The following is an 18300-nucleotide window of genomic DNA, read 5'->3' as shown; positions in this document are numbered from 1 at the left end:
TGTTGGTTTTTCTGCTAGGGTGTCTGGCACTAATGGGCAGCTAATTTCCTTCATATGGCACTGCACACTCATCTCATTTTTCTGGGGTATATTTTAGCCCAGATACTATCTAACTGTTCTTGATAGAAAATAATGGCTTTCCATTTTGGATGGGCATCAACTGATATGACTGAGCTCAGGATTCCTTCCCTATTCCTTTAAACATTTGCACAGAAGATGGTGTAACTAGGAACCTCTTGTCCTGTTGCTGTTGTGCTCTGTGGCAACTCTGGACTCATTTTGTATGACAAACACTCCACTAACTGGTAATCTGCTGTGATAATTTATAATGCTTAAATAAATTTCAGATGACATAATTCAGTTCTCAGTTCAGTTCTCAGAGCTGCCAGTTTGCTGGCAGTGTTTATACCAGTTCAATGATTTATGGTTGCAACAAATGATTGCTCAGCAACTATGGTTTATTTTTCAAATATTTGATTTTAACCTTAACTATATCTCTGGGCAAGAGGATTGTTGCAAGTTGCATGGTTTTGTGATTATGTAGAAATAAGGGTTGTGAGCTTGCTGGAAGAGTGAAAGCAAAAATATGCAGCTCATAAAAATGGAATGTGTCTGCTGATTATAGTATAGTTCATATGTATGCATCTATAGAAAAATAAGGTAAGCTGGTCACAAAAATATATTGGAAATTTGCTCACCCTTCTCGGTGGAAATGCTCTCATACCTTAGAAATAGGGAGTATTCTTTGTTCTTTCTATTTTTACATTACATTATATTATATTTCTTTTTTTTTTTTTTTGATTGGTTGTTTCTTTTTCTCTTTTGGAAGCTAAAACTTATTTTTTTGTGAAAAGGCTTTGTTTTGTTTTGTGTTTTTTTAAACTTGTTTCAGATATGCAACTCTACCGTGGATGTATCTTGTATCCAGATTCTTCTCAAGTTCAGATATAGCTTTTATTTCTTACATCTCCTTAAATTTTGTGTTTGGCCTTTGCACGATGCTGGTGACTCTCTTACCTCGTTTGTTAGCTGTAATTTCTAAAGTGCAGGTCAGTATAAACTTTAGCTTTATGTTTAGTTCAGACGTATATATGCACACACATGTGTATATGTACATACATATACATACATATATGCATATATACATCTGTGCATATATATATGTACACACACAAACTAGACTTTTTCCAAATAAAGAACACATGTAATTTAAACATGTTTGATTTTTCTGTGCCTGTGTATAATGTACTGCTTGCTACTATGTTTGTTTGCAATTCTAATTTGTTTGTAGAAGAAAAAGAAAAAAACATTTTTAAAAAAAGGTGAATCCTAATAGTGGAAAAGCAGCTTTAATTGAAACTTTGACACTTTTCCAGACCATTAAATTGTAATTTGTACATAATGGGAGCTGTTCTGGTCCAATGAATAGATTATATGCATTGTGAAATGTGTTTGAAAAATATTGACATAAGAGATAAGCTGCTTATTCTTATTATCTGTGATGCCTTGTATGAATAGTAAATGTGCATTCTCACTCCATGTAATTATTCATAATGGTAATTAAGCAAGCTGATGGAAAAGGAGGGATCCAGAACATGTATGTTTGTGTATCTATGAATATGCAACATGAGGAAAAAAAAAAAAAAAAAAAAAAAGATGTCTCAAAACCAAATCTAGGATATGTGCCACTCAGCTTTGGAAGCAGATTTGATGCTGAGTAGGGTTAAGATTGTAATTTGAAGTGGCTGGCATTAAATACTAAAATTTTAACACCAGAAAATTAAATACTTGGCCACATCATTCTATATTGCTTCTGTATTGCAGATCAGCTTCCATGGTAGAGAACAACGTAATTTCTGTCAGATACCAATTTATTGGTTAGCGGGGGAATAGTGTAGTTCTTCAGCATTGCCTAGTATGGTGGCAGTATTCCTGGTTCTGTGACAGGGAACAGACACAAGGCCACACACAGGTGTTGTGGTTACATCTACTCTACTACCAAATCCTAAATATAAAACTGCTTATATGGTTTTATTTTTCTTTACTTCCCCCTCTAGCACGATGTTTTATAAAATAACTATGCTGGAAACCCATACTAGCATTTTATGTATTAGATGTCATTGTTGTTTAGTAGCTGAAATAAATTGGATGTCTGTTATGTCTGTGAGCCTCAGTTAAAATTAGGATCCTATGTCTTTAGGCATTCTAAAAATAAATATTTTTTAATTGCTGTAAAAATACAGTAAGGAATGATCCCCGTCCCAAAACTGATGACCATGTGCATTGTTGAAATCAGTGAGCTTAAATAGAGTTCACCTTAAGTAATATTCAAATGAAATTTTAATCTAGATTTATGTGTGCTTAATATACTGTTGGAGGAAACTAATATTTTCCTTCCTTTTTTTTTTTCTTTTTTTTTTTCTTTTTCGTTCACTGAATCTTAATACAGAGTTTTCAGAATGTCTACGAGTCCCTTAAATGGGCATTTATTATATTCCCACAATTCTGCTTAGGGCAAGGGTTGATAGAACTTTCATACAATCAGATCAAGTTTGACCTGACCAGCAGCTTTGGAATAGATTCATACGTGAGCCCATTTGAGATGAACTTCCTCGGATGGATTTTTGTGGAAATGGCCCTTCAAGGAACAGTTCTTCTTCTTTTACGGATTTTTCTTCATTGGGATCTCCTCCAAAAAACAAGGTGTGTAGTATATAATCATTTGTGTTCTCTGATAGTGGACACTTAGTAATTTCTCAAAGTAGGTCATGGAACCACTTGTTCCTTTAATGAGATTGTGTTACATGTTATGTACCTTTCTTGGTCATGTATCCATAGAAAGAACATTTCAAAAGATGGGTTGGGAGGAAGAAAGGGAAATTATTTAATTAACTTTTAAGCTGTGCAATTTGGCTTTAGTTTAACTTCAGTGGTTTCATCTAAAAGGAAACATTTCTAGTGTAATTATGTTTTAGATTTTACATTTTTAGATATTTTTTCGTTTCTGACCCCAAAAGATGGTAGTGTCCTGGAAAGCTTTCCTTCACACCACTTTTTTTTTTTTTTTTTTTTTTTTTTTTTTTTTTTTTTTTCTCCAGTGTAGTCAGGCTACTAACTTATCTAAACTTAATTAACAGTGTAGTCTGCCTCACTTTTGGCACTATTTTTCCCCTGGAGGGTATTTACCGATGGCCTGCTCACGAATGGGCACTGCTTGTCAAGTCACCCTAAATAAGCGACTGAATCAAACCCTGTGGGTCTTCTGTTTCCTCCAAGAACTTGCTGCAAGTTGTATGGAGATTGAGCTTTGTGCTTTCAGCTTTTCTAGCAGCTTTTCTTTCAGCTAGTGCTTTCCTTTCAGCTTTTCATGGCATCAGGGCTTTAGATATACTTTCATGCTGAAAATGGTCCAGAGTGTTTTTCTACTTTGATATCTATGTAACGTATATTGCAAAAGAAAGTAGTGATTGTTTCTTGAGAAGACTTTATTATTGGCTTATTTCAGTTCATTCAAGTGTTATGTTTGCTTCCAGGTTATTTCATCCAGATGGTTCTGTGTTTCCATGCTTCTATTTTGAAAGAACCTCCCCATTTCATTATTTCATTTCTGACTTAAACTCCACTCCATCAAAAAAAGAATTTAATATTAGCCCATGTCACCATTCATGTTTGCTTTGAAGAGTGTAGTTGTATTTTAGAAAGGGGAGAAAAGAAATATGAATATGGCATATAAAATAGTGGAAATTTCAGAGAAAAAAAATGCTTCCGGTTACTGTTTCTTTTGGATTCTGCTGAGATTTGGTCACTGAACTTTAAGGGATCACAATCAGGGAAACAAAACACAGTTATCCAGAGTACAGCAGTGTCCAATTTGCCATGTGACATTTGTTGTCACCATCTGTCGTAGGGGTCAGTGCTCAGTTAGCACCATGGTCAGCGCCTCAGAAGATACTGATGTAGAAATGGAGCGACAGCGACTCTTTGGTGGAAGAACGGCTAATGACCTCCTGCTGCTGTACAACCTCAGGAAGTGCTACGGAGGTTTCAATAAGAAGAATGCAGCTGTGGAGAACATCAGCCTGGGAATACCAAAGGGAGAGGTAAAGAAGTCTTTTTTTCTTTTCAAAAAGAGGTTTGATTTTGAACAATTGTTGAAGCGCATTCAACATATCTGCAATCAAAGCTCTGAAGACAGCAGCTGAACACTTTCAATTGTGGTAATTTTTGAAAATCAATAGCCATACAGAAGGAAAGCTGTGATGATATTTAAGAAGCAACTGCTCAGTGGCCGATAGATTTGTTTTTTGTTTTATGACTGTTTTGGTGTAAGAGGCCTATTTTTTTCTTGGTATTTCTCTTTACCAAGTTAGAGTTTTATGAGCTAACATAAAAAGCAAAATAGGTAGCATGACTGCTTCAGTGCCCAAAGAGAAAGTCAAAAGCATCTAGGTCAGTTACTGTGGACAAAATCCTGAATTTATCCCCAAGGCAAACTTGTATCTGCTGAAATCATTTTTTTTTAAATATATCATTTACTAATATACTATTTGAATAAGGCTAAACCTAACACTGAGTTTTATAATCCCTAGGACGCCAGAGGAGCATTGACTTGATTTTTTTTTTTTTTTTTTTTAATAAAAGTGTAGATTATTTCTGACAAAGCACAGGAATGCAGATTTTTATTTTAAATATATTGATAGGGAAAGGAAGGCTATTTTTTGACCGCTGATAGCAAACTGTAAGAAAAACTAAAACACTAAGGGTTTACATCCAGTTGTAGTTTAGATGTTGGGTAACTGGAGTAACCTCGTGGATGCTACTTCTGATTGAAACCTTTCTATCTGCAAGAAAGTTCATAAAGCAAGTATTAAGACTTGCATTTATTTGATATAGAAAAGGGAATGTACATTTTGTTAATACATATATCTACATGCAGTGTCTTAAAGGTATCAGACAGGAAATAAGAAAGGGAAAAAAACATTGGAGGATCAATATTGCTTATATTTCCTTCAGAGCAGCAAACAAATAGCAGTCCCTCACTTTTGTTCCCCTTCTTGTTCCTGGTTAGTGCTTTGGACTCCTGGGAACAAATGGAGCCGGGAAAAGCACAACATTTAAGATGCTGACTGGAGACATCATCCCATCTGCAGGGCGTGCTGTTATCAGGACTCCTACAGGGTAAATAACACAAGGTTTGATTGGAATAGTGCTGACAGATAATGCCAAGGAACAAGGATCAGCATGCCTCGAGTCCTTATATTATGCTCTAAGAACTTTTTTTGTTGCCTTTAAAATGTATATGATGCTATTATTTGGGGTGGAGTGTGGGTGTGGGGGGTCAGAGAAGGGGGAAGGGACAAAACTTTTTAAAGGTTGCTGATTGGGTTAAGCAATTTAGCACTGTTTAATCCTGTGTGACAGCTTAGTTGAGAACAAAGCCATTAGGTAGAAAAAGACCAGGATATATATAGTCTTAATAGGCTTTCTTATTAAATCTAAAAAATTATCATATTAATCTTCCTAGCAATATTGAAGATGAAGTGAAGTTATTTTTGAGGCAAATCAAAGTAAATATGTACATGTACATGCACCCCCCGCAATGTGTACACAACTGTCAACTCCCCAGATGCCTCTCAAAAATTGTTAAACATTTGTAAGGACTCACTAAAGTGATTTTCCTTTGGAAATGTGATCCTTAAGAGAATAAGATGAGATGTAAGCTATATGGCTCTGCAGACACTTAGATACTTGATTTCATTTACGGCTGAAGGTCATTTGCTCCAAACTTAACTGAAATTCAGTGTTATACGGCCACATATGACAAATACACGTGCATTTATGGATTTTGTATAGTTTCATCTGTACAACATGGCACCATTCTTTGTTGGGAATCTACTGGAGGCCTACAGAGCAAATGATCTGATCTGGTCAGATAGTTCCCAGTACTTTAATATCTACATGAAAGCAAGTCTGCTTACAGAGTTTTAAAAATGAGTCCTTGCAATTACATTATGCTTGCCAAATACATGAATTATTTTATCAGAGCTCCTTAAAATAACTATTCCAAAAAAAGTGCTCTATTTCTTTTTCTTAGATATATTGGTAGTGTACTTGTGGCTAAACATATTTTTTTTTCTCAGGTCAAATTTAATTTGCTATTCGTATTCCACAATAGGTTTGAGTATGCAGTAATATCTAATTCTGTTTAAATAATGACATAATATTTATAGCGTTTGTAGTAGGTAGGTGCTATCCACTTTCCTTGCACACAGTGTGTGCTACTTTTATTTCCCTCATCTATAATATATTTTATAAACAAAATATGAAAGCACAGTTTGAGGTGCATATAGTGACACATGAGTAAAGAAATGTGACAACACAGCTAGGAGAACAGATGGGCACCCTAGAGTGTTCAAAATATCCTTGACAACGTTAGCTATCATTCTGTATTATGGTGTCAATCTAGGTTACAGGTTTAAAGTTTCCTGAGAGGCTTAAGATATAAGCATATAAGTGAATACTGAATTCATACTTCTGTGTTCTCAAAACTTGTTGCTGATCTGCTTGAACACTCTAATGGCTGCATTCTCAAATAGGAGCTGCTATTGAAGAGTAACTAAGCTTGGGAAAATGAGCAACCTTAAAGCAAGAAGAGGTCTGGGTCTTCTTAGACTTTGTTGATTTTTTTTTTTTTTTTTTTTTTTTTTTCCCATCTTGGCCACTGCTTCTAAGTAATAAGCTTCAGAACAGAGCAGTAAAACTAACATAAGGATTTATAGTGCTCCAGGAGCACAGCTTGCCAATAGAGGCAAAATTCTTCCACTTCCCAGTGGAATTATTTGCATAAATACACCATAAGCCTGGAGATCCCTTCTACAGTTGAACTGCTATTAAAAATACCCATCCAAGGTAGAATAACATTTTTTGAATGTAATTGATTTGTAAACTCAATGCAAAAAAGATGGTGGTTATGATCTGCGCACCACTTCAATGAAGACATTTTGTAAGATAGTGAAAGATATGAAGATGCTTGAGGCTGAAAGGATTGGACATTACATGCATTTTGTTCTATTCTAGGTGTTGCTATTTTCTTTTTTACCAGTTGTGAGATTTTTACTACTTAAGAGGACATGAGCAAAGAGAAATATTAAGATCCCAAACAATGAAATGAAAAAATATTTTTTAAAAAATTGTCTTGAACACCTCTCAGTTTTAGATGTCTCCAAAACAAAACTTGTTTGTTACAGTTTTAATGAACAATTGTTAAAATGAAATGACTGTGACTGAATCTTAGGACATGTAATTCAGTATTTAGAAGCAAAAGGGAGGGGAAAAAAAAAAAAAAAAAAGGAAGTCCACAAAGTCAAAGAACTGTTTCCATTCCTCTAGTTTGCTGGACAGTGCTATAAGGCTTCTGAGGAATACATAAGTGCGTATGTTCACTACAGAACTTGTTTTTGTTTATTGATATGTACCTAGACCTTGATGGGAGACATAAATGGAGGAAGGGGGCTAGAATGGCAAGAAGTCTTCTCCTTTTCTCATTCTAGAAGTGTGCACAAAGGGCAAATATTCCTGGTGCACAAAAAAATGAGGAGAAAGATCATGAAACTGTTGCTGGTCACAGATGCAGACAGCTTGGTAGTTTGCAGATCTAGACTTCTTTCATTTGAAGCCTATGCCATGAAACAGCCTCCTTAGAGAGACCTCTTATAGCAATTCTTGATTAATTTGGGAAGCAGGTTAGATGTGGATCCCATCTGTATTAAGTTTGATCGGAAACAACACAACTTCTTGTTTATTTTATTGATTAAATGATAATGATCTCATAATAAGTAACTTATTCTTAAGAAACTTAGAGAAAACTGGGACTACTCTTATGAAAAATAAAATAAAGCTTAGCACAATGCATAAAAGCTAGATATTATATAATGTTTTCCAGTATTATTTGTGTTCAGTTAGATGGGGCATTACTAGTGCAAAATAAGAATGCTTATTAAGTGCTAGAAACAAATTTAATTCTTCATATCAGATTCTCTTGGCATTCTCTTTTGGGGAATAGACGATACTATTTTGGGGAAGGGCAGGACTCTGATCTGTTTTTATTAAGCTTTTTTGTTTTAATACATCACAAATTAATGTTTTAAATGGAGTATAGGCTTAAACTCTAGATATTACTATTTAAATGGGAAATGCATGTTATAGTATCCAAGTTGAGCTGTCTCCCAAAGAACTGCATTTTTAAAATTTTCATATTCTTCTATAGAAAAGGCTTTAGGCAGCTTCTATTCTTTGCAGTCCCATTCTAGTTGTAACTGTGATCTCATAAACATCCTTCAATAAAAGAAATAAAAGGAAAATATCACCAGCCAAAGCCAATCTTGTGAAAATAATAGCAAAATGTTACTTAGGTGATTTTTGTCATGTTTTTATTATTTTATATACCTCCTTAATATTGCCATTGTCAGTGTCTTATCTGTCCAGATGAAACATAAGAATAATTGTCACATAGAGCCTGTGTCTCCATGTTAGGGACATTTGTAACCCCAGTATTAACGACTGCTGAAAGAAGCAGTGCTGAAACAGTACTCTGGAAGATGGGGAAATGAAATTCTGATGATGAAGTACCACCTATTCCTCTAATATAAAGGTCAGAAATGTTAAAAGCACAAAAGGAAAATGGTTAGCAAAACAAGGCTGTAATAAAAGATGCTTATCTGCATTTATAAAGAATAGTGCTCCAAGACCTTAGGAAGCTGGCTTTTGAACAACACCGATGCAAGAGTAGTTCTTAAGCATCAGTACGTATAATAGTTGACTGCATGGTCTGCTTGACATTTCGAGGGCTTTTTGTGTTCCCTCAAGTGCAGCTGTTCCTCTTTGGGGGTACAAATGGGCTCAGATTAGCCTATGCTTCGCTCTGCTGCCATGACTACGTTGACACCAGTTACCTGAGCTGTCTAAATGAAAGCTAGTGGGGAAATCTATTAAGCCTGTATGTGGTTACTTTTTCTATCAAAGAGCTTCTAGTAAGATCCATACTAAATATATAATGCCAAAACCTGACAATTACCAAAGCGGTGGTACAAGAAAGGAGAGCAAAGTTGAATGCAAAGTGAACCTTTGTAAGCCACAAATTACTTCCAGGCAGATGTGTGTGGGCAGATGTGATACATTCTGCTATTTTGCAGCCATTTTTATTGTAGTCTTCTGAGCAGAGTTGATTTTAAGCTCATACTTGGAGCAAAGTCTCACTTGCCATGGGGTGCATGAAGGAAGAAATAGAGTGGGCCTTGCCTTGTTAATAGATTGCCCCACTACGGCCCAAAGCATTTAGCACACTTTCTTATGTGATTAATATTCCATGAAATTACAACTTTCTTACGCAAGAGATCCTCCACTACAGCAACTCTCCATTCAACTTGAATTAAGTCAATCATCTCAATTGTTGGACTGCAAAATCATAGCACCAAAGAACTTCCTTCTAAAGAAGAGTAAGAAACTAAAATATTTCCCTGTAGCTAAAATATGAGCTCTTTTGAAAGTTATGATATTCAACTTGATAAATAATTAAAAGTACAATTTAAATAGCTTTACTTGAAAGGCAGAATAAATTTGCATCAATATAATGGCTGAGATGACTGTTGTTACACTGTATATCAGTATAATTAGTTTAATTATAACTAAGCTATAGTTACATTAATTATAATTTTAACCTTGATTTTTTTATGATGCTAATTGAGCATTAGTATGCAATGAATTGAATGTGCAGTTATAGGCACAATGAAATGTCTAACTACTTTTGCAATTTGTAAATTTATATTTCATTTTGACTGATTAATGCAATTTTTCTCTCTGTTGCAGCCATTTTAAGTACCCTATATATCATTGCTTTTATTTTAACTGCTCTTATGGGGAAAAAAAAGAAAAAAAAAGTGTGCAGCAGAGTCGATAGTGAAACAAATTTTTAAAAACAGCCAAAAGACAGATATTACTGGAAGTACTGAGATGTTGCTAGGAAGTTGATGCCTCTGAATGTCAAGCCACAGCTGCCTATGCTGTGTAGCAAGTAACCACTGTAACAAATAAGGACCAAATCTATTCTCTATATTAACCTGCCTCGCAGAATCCACATGCACAACCACATGAGGAGGAGCAGCAGGTTTTGTCCAAGATTGTTCCAGTGTTTTGTTTTGTTCCCAGTGTCAGCAAAGCCTTTGTCACTGGAGTGACCCTATCATGGCTGGCATCAGATTTCAGGGGCACTGAAATACACAACAGGAATGGCTTGAACAAAAGGTCTTAAAATGATTATAAAGGAACAACTCTGAGTCAAAAACTTATCCCTGCTGAGGTTACTAAGAATACTTTGCCTTACAAGACGCTAATTTTCTTTCTGTAATAATCCAAATCTTTGCAAGATGATCGCTCAGGTATGACAGAAGTCTTATATCCTGGATGGATTTGCACAATGCTTTGCACTAATGTCCCTCTATAAAAAGGAGACTATAAAAAGCATATAGGCAAGGGATGAGATGAAAAATTTTCCATCTTTCAAGTGATAGACTCAGCTACTTTTCTTAAGGATGAGAAACATTCTGTTGACCTTTTCAAATAGTGTAGCAGAAATGTAATATTGCAATTTTAAATTTGTATTTAACATACAAATTTAACATACATGTGAACATGTTCTGTTCATTCCATCAGTTGCGGTTGTTTGGCTTTACAAGAAAAGTTACATGGAGAGACTAAGTGTGACCATGTAGTCTAAAAATCAAGTCTTCACTAGGAAGGAGAAGACTGATCTTCTGTTTTAGTCCAGTGTCTTAACTTGATCAGAACATGTAACCACTTCTGTACATAATTTGAAGGTAGCTTATTACACAGTGTTTTAGTGATGACAGAATGTCCTGTTTTAGTATAAATGCCTCTCTTCCTGCATATGTTTCTTAGCTATTGTACTGGCATTTATTATGTCTGCTGCTCTATTCAATTACTATAGACAAAAAGACTGAGAGCTTGGAATGTATAATTATATATTCTTTCTCTCTCTATTCATAAAACAAATATATTTTTTTCTCCTGTCATTGTTTACATGAATGGCCTAATGAGAAATGCTGGTAACAAAAGGGCAGAAAAGACATCTGTTTTTCTCTAGCTTGAGGGGAAAAAAAATCATATCGTTGCTGTATATTAATTAATCTTTGAGGAAAATGTAATATGTATTTGCACTTTGATTCCAATAACATCATACATTAAGATGTTTGTTAAAGAGAAGGAAGAATATAAACAGTATAATAAATAGCAATCCATTTTTTTTAAGTGAACAACCATGTCATGACAAGATTTTTATTTCCCCCTGGTATAATACCCTAATTAATTGAAAAGGTCATTTTACCTATGCACCTGGAAATTAGATTTGAAAGATTAACTAAATTCCAAGGAAAATTAATTTTCAGAGATGAGTGTAGGTTTCTTTCCTAAGGTATGTACTGTAGTTTCAAATTATATTGTGTTTTTCTTTCATCAGTTCAGTACTCAGCAAAACCTTAGGATCTGGAAAAACGTAACTGAAAGCTTATATCCAGTCTTTTTGATTTAGAAATCTGCTCAGTGATACTGTTGAGGGAAGAGTAGATGTTGTATTACATATGTTTCCTATGGCTTCTTTCTTCTGATCAGATTTTCTATTTTATAACAGATGCACAGTTATCTAGAGATCGAGGAGAAAAATACCTCTATGAATTAATTTGGGAATATATTAGAATTTCTTTACTAATGGGAAGCCTTAAGTGTTCAAGGTCAGCGCTAATGGATATAGTTGCAAAATAAGGACCAAATGAGAAGGAATATTAAACAATCCATTCCGGCTATCCTCTTTCTTTACGGAAGCTGAAGGTCTCTGGATAGAATTTTGTGTGCTTTGTATGAGGCCCCATGCTAACGTGATATCCATACAATTAGCATGCAGTACCCTGAAGTATTTTGTTTTCTAATGCAAACTGAGTAACTGTTGCCTAAGATATTTCTGTCCAAATAAGATGTCAGGTTTTTCTCAGCAATGCTTGCTTATTTTCTATTCTTCTTGGTGTGGACTCAATCCAGATTATATGCATCTCTCCAGTTATTGGCTTCATGCTGAGTAAATGTTGCAGAGATTACGCTGCATATGATTTGTTCTCTTGTGACTTAATTTGGCATTTTACCAAAAGCCCAGACTCATTTCTCTGAAGAGAGCTGCTGCACCAAAAAGAGGTCTTATTACTGTGCCTGAATCTTCCCAGTGTAATAAAATTTATATAGACATCTCTTTCAGTCTTTAGCAGGATGTGTATGTAGTTTTCCACTATATATAACATGTTTCATCATGTTAGAGTTCATAAAAGAAAATATCTACTCCTCCTGACTGATTTTCCAAATAATTTACCTTAATAAATCCATCCCTTATGTCGAAGATGGCTTTAAAAAATCATGTAATTTGATTTATGCGTGACTGGAGAATGAACTGGAGAAAAAAAAATCTCTAAATTTTGTTTAAAAGAACCCCTAAGTGGATATAAATTAATGAGGAAGTGTACTTCTGGCATCTTCTCCCTCCACTCCTCAAGCTTTTTATTTTTTGCTAAGTCTTTTTGTAGAGAACTGTCTACAGGCAGTTAACTTCCTTGGCATTGTCTAAAACCTCAAAGGTGTACTAAAATTTTATATCCTTGTCTTTAAGAGCAGAGGCCCATTCTAATTAGTCTCCATCAAGGTTCATCACATCATGGTAATGTACCTCTTGACAGCATTTAAAATATATTTTGATATTGTTGTTCATCATGTAAAATACAGAATTTATATTTTCTTTTTCTACTTGGACCCTTGACTCTTTTTAAGGAATAGGAGATGCATATTTATATTTATACAAGTGCTGGTATTAGTAGACAATGACATTTCTCTTGTCTAAATTAAGCATATGTTTATTTCTGTTACCCAGAAAGAAACCACATTTTCATGAGGGTGAAATCATTCTGTAATTCAGAACATTTATTTTTTTTTCTTTCAAAGCTCAGAATTTTTTATTATCTTGTTTTTGACAGGTCTTTTCTATAAATTGGCCTCACTTGAATGTTGGTGTAGATGTTGGAATAAATAAGATTATGGGTAATGAGATACCCTTGCAACCAGGTTTGCTTCTTAGTAATGAATGCAATTTCTAGCCAAGCTTTACAACTACAAAGGGATGACCAAAGTCATCTCTGAATCATTTTCTGTTTTTGGGGAAGATTGTTTTTAAAAACATTAGACTTTAACATTCTGTGTTTTGTTTTTCTTTTGCTCTTTAGAGAAGATGTGTGTGTGTGTGTGTGTATCTGTTTGTAGATGCATAAACAGTGACATTTCTTTGTGTTGTGACCGTTTCTTTGATATCGAGTGCAGTGTGTGCAGTGTGGTTTTGAAATGTGTCTGTAGAGCAAAGTCTGTCAAAGACACTGGAGGCCTGGAGGAAAGTCTGGTAAGAAATAATTTTCATAGATCTGGCCTCCTTTAGTGTTGATCTCTTCACCACAATGCACATACCTATAGAAAAATAAAGTCTGGATGGTGATACTAACCTGAGAGAGAAAGGGACAAAAGGCACAGGAAGAATGTTGGCACTACTGTGATAAAAGATGAGAAGATTCAAGCCTTAGAGTTGAAGGTGAATGCCCTGAAAAGACTCCATCTCCAGGGTGAAAACCAGGGCTATATTTTTTAATGTCTTAAGTCTTTTGCTTTTCCTTTAACCAGGTCTGAAATGGACATACAGTCTGCTAGCTCTGAAGGCATTCTCATTGGCTACTGCCCACAGCAAGATGCTCTGGATGAGCTGCTGACTGGCTGGGAACATCTTCATTATTACTGCACCTTGCGTGGAATTCCAAAACAATATATCCATAAGGTAACTATCCAGGGTATTTTTGTAAGAACTGAAGCTAAGCTGAGTCATAGAGTTTATAAAACAATTGCACTCTTTTATAATGGAAAATATCCAGTGTTTCTTCTTAAGAACTTTAGTAGTAAGGTTTTTCATTGTTACTTCTTTTTAAAGAGTTTAGATGTTTCCTCCTGTTACACCAGTTGAAAACACAGTAACATTGCTGAGAACAGGAGAGCTGCTTGAATGACAGTGTAATTTTGGGCATATAAGCTCTCGAGTTCCTTGCACACTATGTAGTATCACTGAGCAAGGTTACTCCATGTCCCAAGTCATGCACCTCTGAAAATCCCTTTTCTTCAGCAGACAAGATTTAACTCCGAGGAAGTGTGTTGTACAGCAGTCCCTAAAACCTTCTAGTTGCCTTGCCAGACCTCAGGTTGTTCAAAGGTTTGCATGTCAAACCCTTGTCAGGAAATGCTTTATCAGCTTCTAATATAGATGATTACAATATCTGGGAATATGGGAAGTACTTTAATTTAGTGATACACTTTTAGCCTGCTACAGGCTGTCTAGGCACAGGCTGAGCTCTTTATCCATAAAGAACTAATCACTCAGACAATGTCAGAAATGAGGTTGTACACAGACCTCTCCCATATGGGTAGAGTGTAAAATATGTTTGTGTCTACAGATGAAAGCTTCTGATGTCACCTATACTCAAGCAGTTCAGTCCACTGTGCTTAATTACATTTTTATTAGCATGTGAGAACTGGATTGTGATCTCAAATCAGTGTCATAATTTCTCATTTCTGCTGAGTTGGTCGCATATACATTAGCCTAGATCATCCTTGACACTTCTAGAATGTTGCCTGCCTTCCTCCTGTGGTCACTTTTTCCAGAACTCACATAACTGGAATCTCTTCTAGTCTAGCTAGTGATCGTTATCCTAGCTATTGCTTTATGGTCCACTGAGTGGTTTAGAGTCGGTTCTTGTCTGTGTGTCAGACTGGATGTTCTTTCGGTTTTTTAGTGCTTTCAACAGCTAGGTACTATTCCAGGAAAAGATGTTTCTGTCGTGAATCACTGAGTATTCAAAAACAGTCAGCTTCCATCTTGTCCTAATAGCAGCATAATGTTAGGCAATGTGTTGAATGTGTTTGCTCTTAAGGTGATCAGCTGAGTGTTCCTGGATCAGAGGTTGAGGGAGATTAAAGATTCTTCCAAGCTTTTGGTCCTTTCTTTGGGCAGCATGCTTAATAGATCCTGGCTGAACATGAGTTTCTTGCCTTGCAAAAACACCTCTTGCGATCTGCTTAGATTTTCTTAACTCATCTTTGATATATTTTCCTTGATCATACTGGCAGAGACTGTAAACTTGAACATATTTAATTTGATATGAAAAAAATATATTAAGGTATAATTGTTATTGCACTAAACTCCTCAAATGTACTTACTTGTCTTCTCCATAAACTGGAGAAATTCCACACCATATACCCTATATATAGATATATGGATATATAGATACTGTACTGCACCCTGATACTCTACATACAATAATATCTGGGCAAGAGGCTCCCCTAGTTAAAATAAAACATGGGTACGGGGCTAAAACGCTTCAAGGCTGAAAGGACTGCAAATAAATGTTAGTGAATGTAAATGCTAAGATTTGGGGCCAAACTCTTCTTGAGGGTGGCCAGTGACAGGACAAGGGGTAATGAGTATACATTAAAACACAGGAAGTACCATCTGCATGTGAGGAAGAACTTCTTTACTGTGAGGGTGACAGAGCAGTGGAACAGGCTGCCCAGGGAGGCTGTGGAGTCTCCTTCTCTGGAGATCTTCCAAACCCACCTGGATGCCACCCTGTGCCCCGTGCTCTGGCTGTCCCTGCTGGAGCAGGGGGTTGGACTAGATGATCTCTAGAGGTCTCTTCCAACCTCAACCATTCTGGGATTCTGTGATTCTATGAATGCACTTAAATATATATACATCTTCCATAAGTTATTGAATACTTCTCATTCGAAGTGATTTAAAGCAGGAAATTGAAGTTTGATTATTGAATTATGCATCAGTGCTCTTAAAATCGTGTTGACTTGGCTCTTAAGCTTTTTTTGTCTTTTATTTCCATAAGAATGGACAATATATTCTTACAATGTATACATTGAAATGGTACACTGTTCCTATAAACGCGGCAATTTTTAAGACAGTGTAGGAAGAATGTAAGCTTTAGAAGAATCTAAATAATATAATTGCCTATATCTAATTAAAATTCAGAGTATCCCCTTAACTCATCAATGCTGGTGGGCCGTACACCAGCCCAGTTACAGTGTTGCTCTTTCAGCAAGCTGACTCCTGGGTGCCGGGTAGACATGCTCCTTTGTGAATGGATTGAGACACATAAATTTGGAGATTTGGCCCTATTCAGAGAAAAATGGGTAGAAAAGAGGCCTGGGAGAACCTCCCCACAGTTCAGACAAAAGCTTGCTCAAAGAATAAGAATTTTTATAGGCAACTTGCACCTGCCAAGAGGGTTGACTTTCAGTAAGAGCCAAATTAGGGCTTTTAGTGCTGTGCTGCCTTTGTGACTCCCAGAGCCACAGGTTCTTAGCAATTCTTTTATTTTAGTACCCGCAGCTGTGAGTGTAATCTGTTAAGATGGTTCTGGCAGACATCTTTCTATTAGTAATTCCTCATCTGTGGAAAAGGGGAGACAGTAGCATTAAGATGTGTTAACTGACCCATCCATTGCAATAGGCTATTAATTCTTTAATCTTATATTCCAAGCAGGCCTTGTCAACACCATATAATAGAGGAGTGTGTGTGTGTGTACACATGAATCTTGCTGTTATTGCTTAATTTGTGACTCTTTGAGATCATTTGACTGCCCAGCAACAACTTTTTGGAGACAGCTTCGCTGTCTGGATGATGAGTAGAATCGAAGCTATGTAGAATCTTGAAAATGCGGATAGATATATGGTGTTCTTGAGGACCCAGATTTCATAAATTTAGTACTACATAGGAGAGGTAATTTATATCAGGAGTCTGGGAAATTTTCCAGATTGCAGTGAGCAGGATGATAGCAACAGATTTGTATGCTGTGCCTGCAGGGATTTTTCTCTGCATGTGCATATGTAAATGAAAAAAATTGTAAATGCAGTCGGGTTTTACCAGATTGGTAAGGAGCCAGATGGTTACAATGATTTCACTACAAATAGTGAGAATTTTACTCTTTATGAAAGAATTGGCATTCATAAAAGCCCAATTCAAATATGTAAATATATATGAATAAATGGTGTACATAAGCGCTTCTACTTTATATCCACATCTTGCTGTTTTCTGAGTAACTTGTGCATAGATACTTCCATGGCTCTTGCCTAAGCCAGTGGGAAAATTGTTCCTCAATGGTATGGGAATTTACATCCTGCTTCTGCTTCAAATAGATCAAAATCAACTCCTTGTTATGCAAAAATGAGTTATATGTTACTGCAGTGCACTGAAAGATGACAGCTGTTAATCTTCTGATTATCCTTAACCTAAGACAGTCTAGGTACTTTCACATCTGTAATACAGAGATCACTGTTCTTTTCACTAACCATTGCAGGCAGACTTTCCATATGCTTGCACTCAAGGTATTAAAGGATTTCTGCAAATAATATTTAGCAACTCTGGTCTGACTTCATCAAAAACTGAAATGAAGCTATCTCTGAGCAGAACAAGTGTTTTTGTCAGTGAGCCCCTCCTGACATGTGGTATTGCTGTGAAGTGTTGAACAGCTGCTATGTTTCAACTCAGAAATGGCTGGTGACTGGAGAAAGTCTATGTTTTAGCTGCCTATAAAGAAAATAAGACCTAGGAATGCTTTGTAGCAGCTGTATAGAAATGTAAGCTAATGTTTTCTTATTCTTTCCTGTCTATGATAGGGTGTTCCCAGCCTGCCTGCAAGTGCTTACCAATAAGTGCTTATGCTAGCTGGCATGTATAGATATATTTTAAGGAGTACACAATTTTGATTCCAAAGTAGAGAGCAATATTTGTCCTTTTTTAAAATACATTGGCCAGCAGGTAGGTGACTTGGAGGATATGTTGCTGCTGAAGAAGTTCATTGAAGCACTAGCCAGGAGGATAAAATCCTTTGCTAAGCAGACTTAGCAGCAGCAGGAGTTAAGTGTCTGACATAAAGTTGAGTGCACATAATGTTCCAAAACAGTAATTAACTGAATTGGAAAGAAGGAGAAAAATGGGTCATTTGCTGTCAATGTTAAACTTCATGCAATGTGAAGTTATACTTTACTTTTCAAAGCTGCTCTAAATCACAGAATCACAGAATGATTGAGGTTGGAAGGGGCCTCTAGAGATCATCTAGTCCAACCTCCCTGCTCCAGCAGGGACACCTGGAACAT

General features: G+C 36.0%; 1 protein-coding gene across 1 annotated transcript in view; it reads left to right on the top strand.

The window, feature by feature from the left end:
* Positions 1-18300, top strand: part of ABCA13 (ATP binding cassette subfamily A member 13) — a 183414-nt gene that overhangs the window by 138684 nt on the left and 26430 nt on the right. Inside the window, exons 52-56 of the mRNA XM_026038381.1 lie at positions 893-1049; positions 2450-2703; positions 3908-4100; positions 5069-5178; positions 13774-13924. Of these exons, the coding sequence (XP_025894166.1) occupies positions 893-1049; positions 2450-2703; positions 3908-4100; positions 5069-5178; positions 13774-13924 (865 nt within the window). The remainder of the gene's footprint in view (positions 1-892; positions 1050-2449; positions 2704-3907; positions 4101-5068; positions 5179-13773; positions 13925-18300) is intronic.

This window comes from Nothoprocta perdicaria, unplaced genomic scaffold (assembly GCF_003342845.1).
Source record: "Nothoprocta perdicaria isolate Ctin4 unplaced genomic scaffold, notPer1 scaffold_209, whole genome shotgun sequence".
Taxonomy (NCBI): Eukaryota; Metazoa; Chordata; class Aves; order Tinamiformes; family Tinamidae; genus Nothoprocta; species Nothoprocta perdicaria.
The sequence above is the reverse complement of the archived record's forward strand: the minus strand, read 5'-3'. Positions and strand labels throughout refer to the sequence as shown.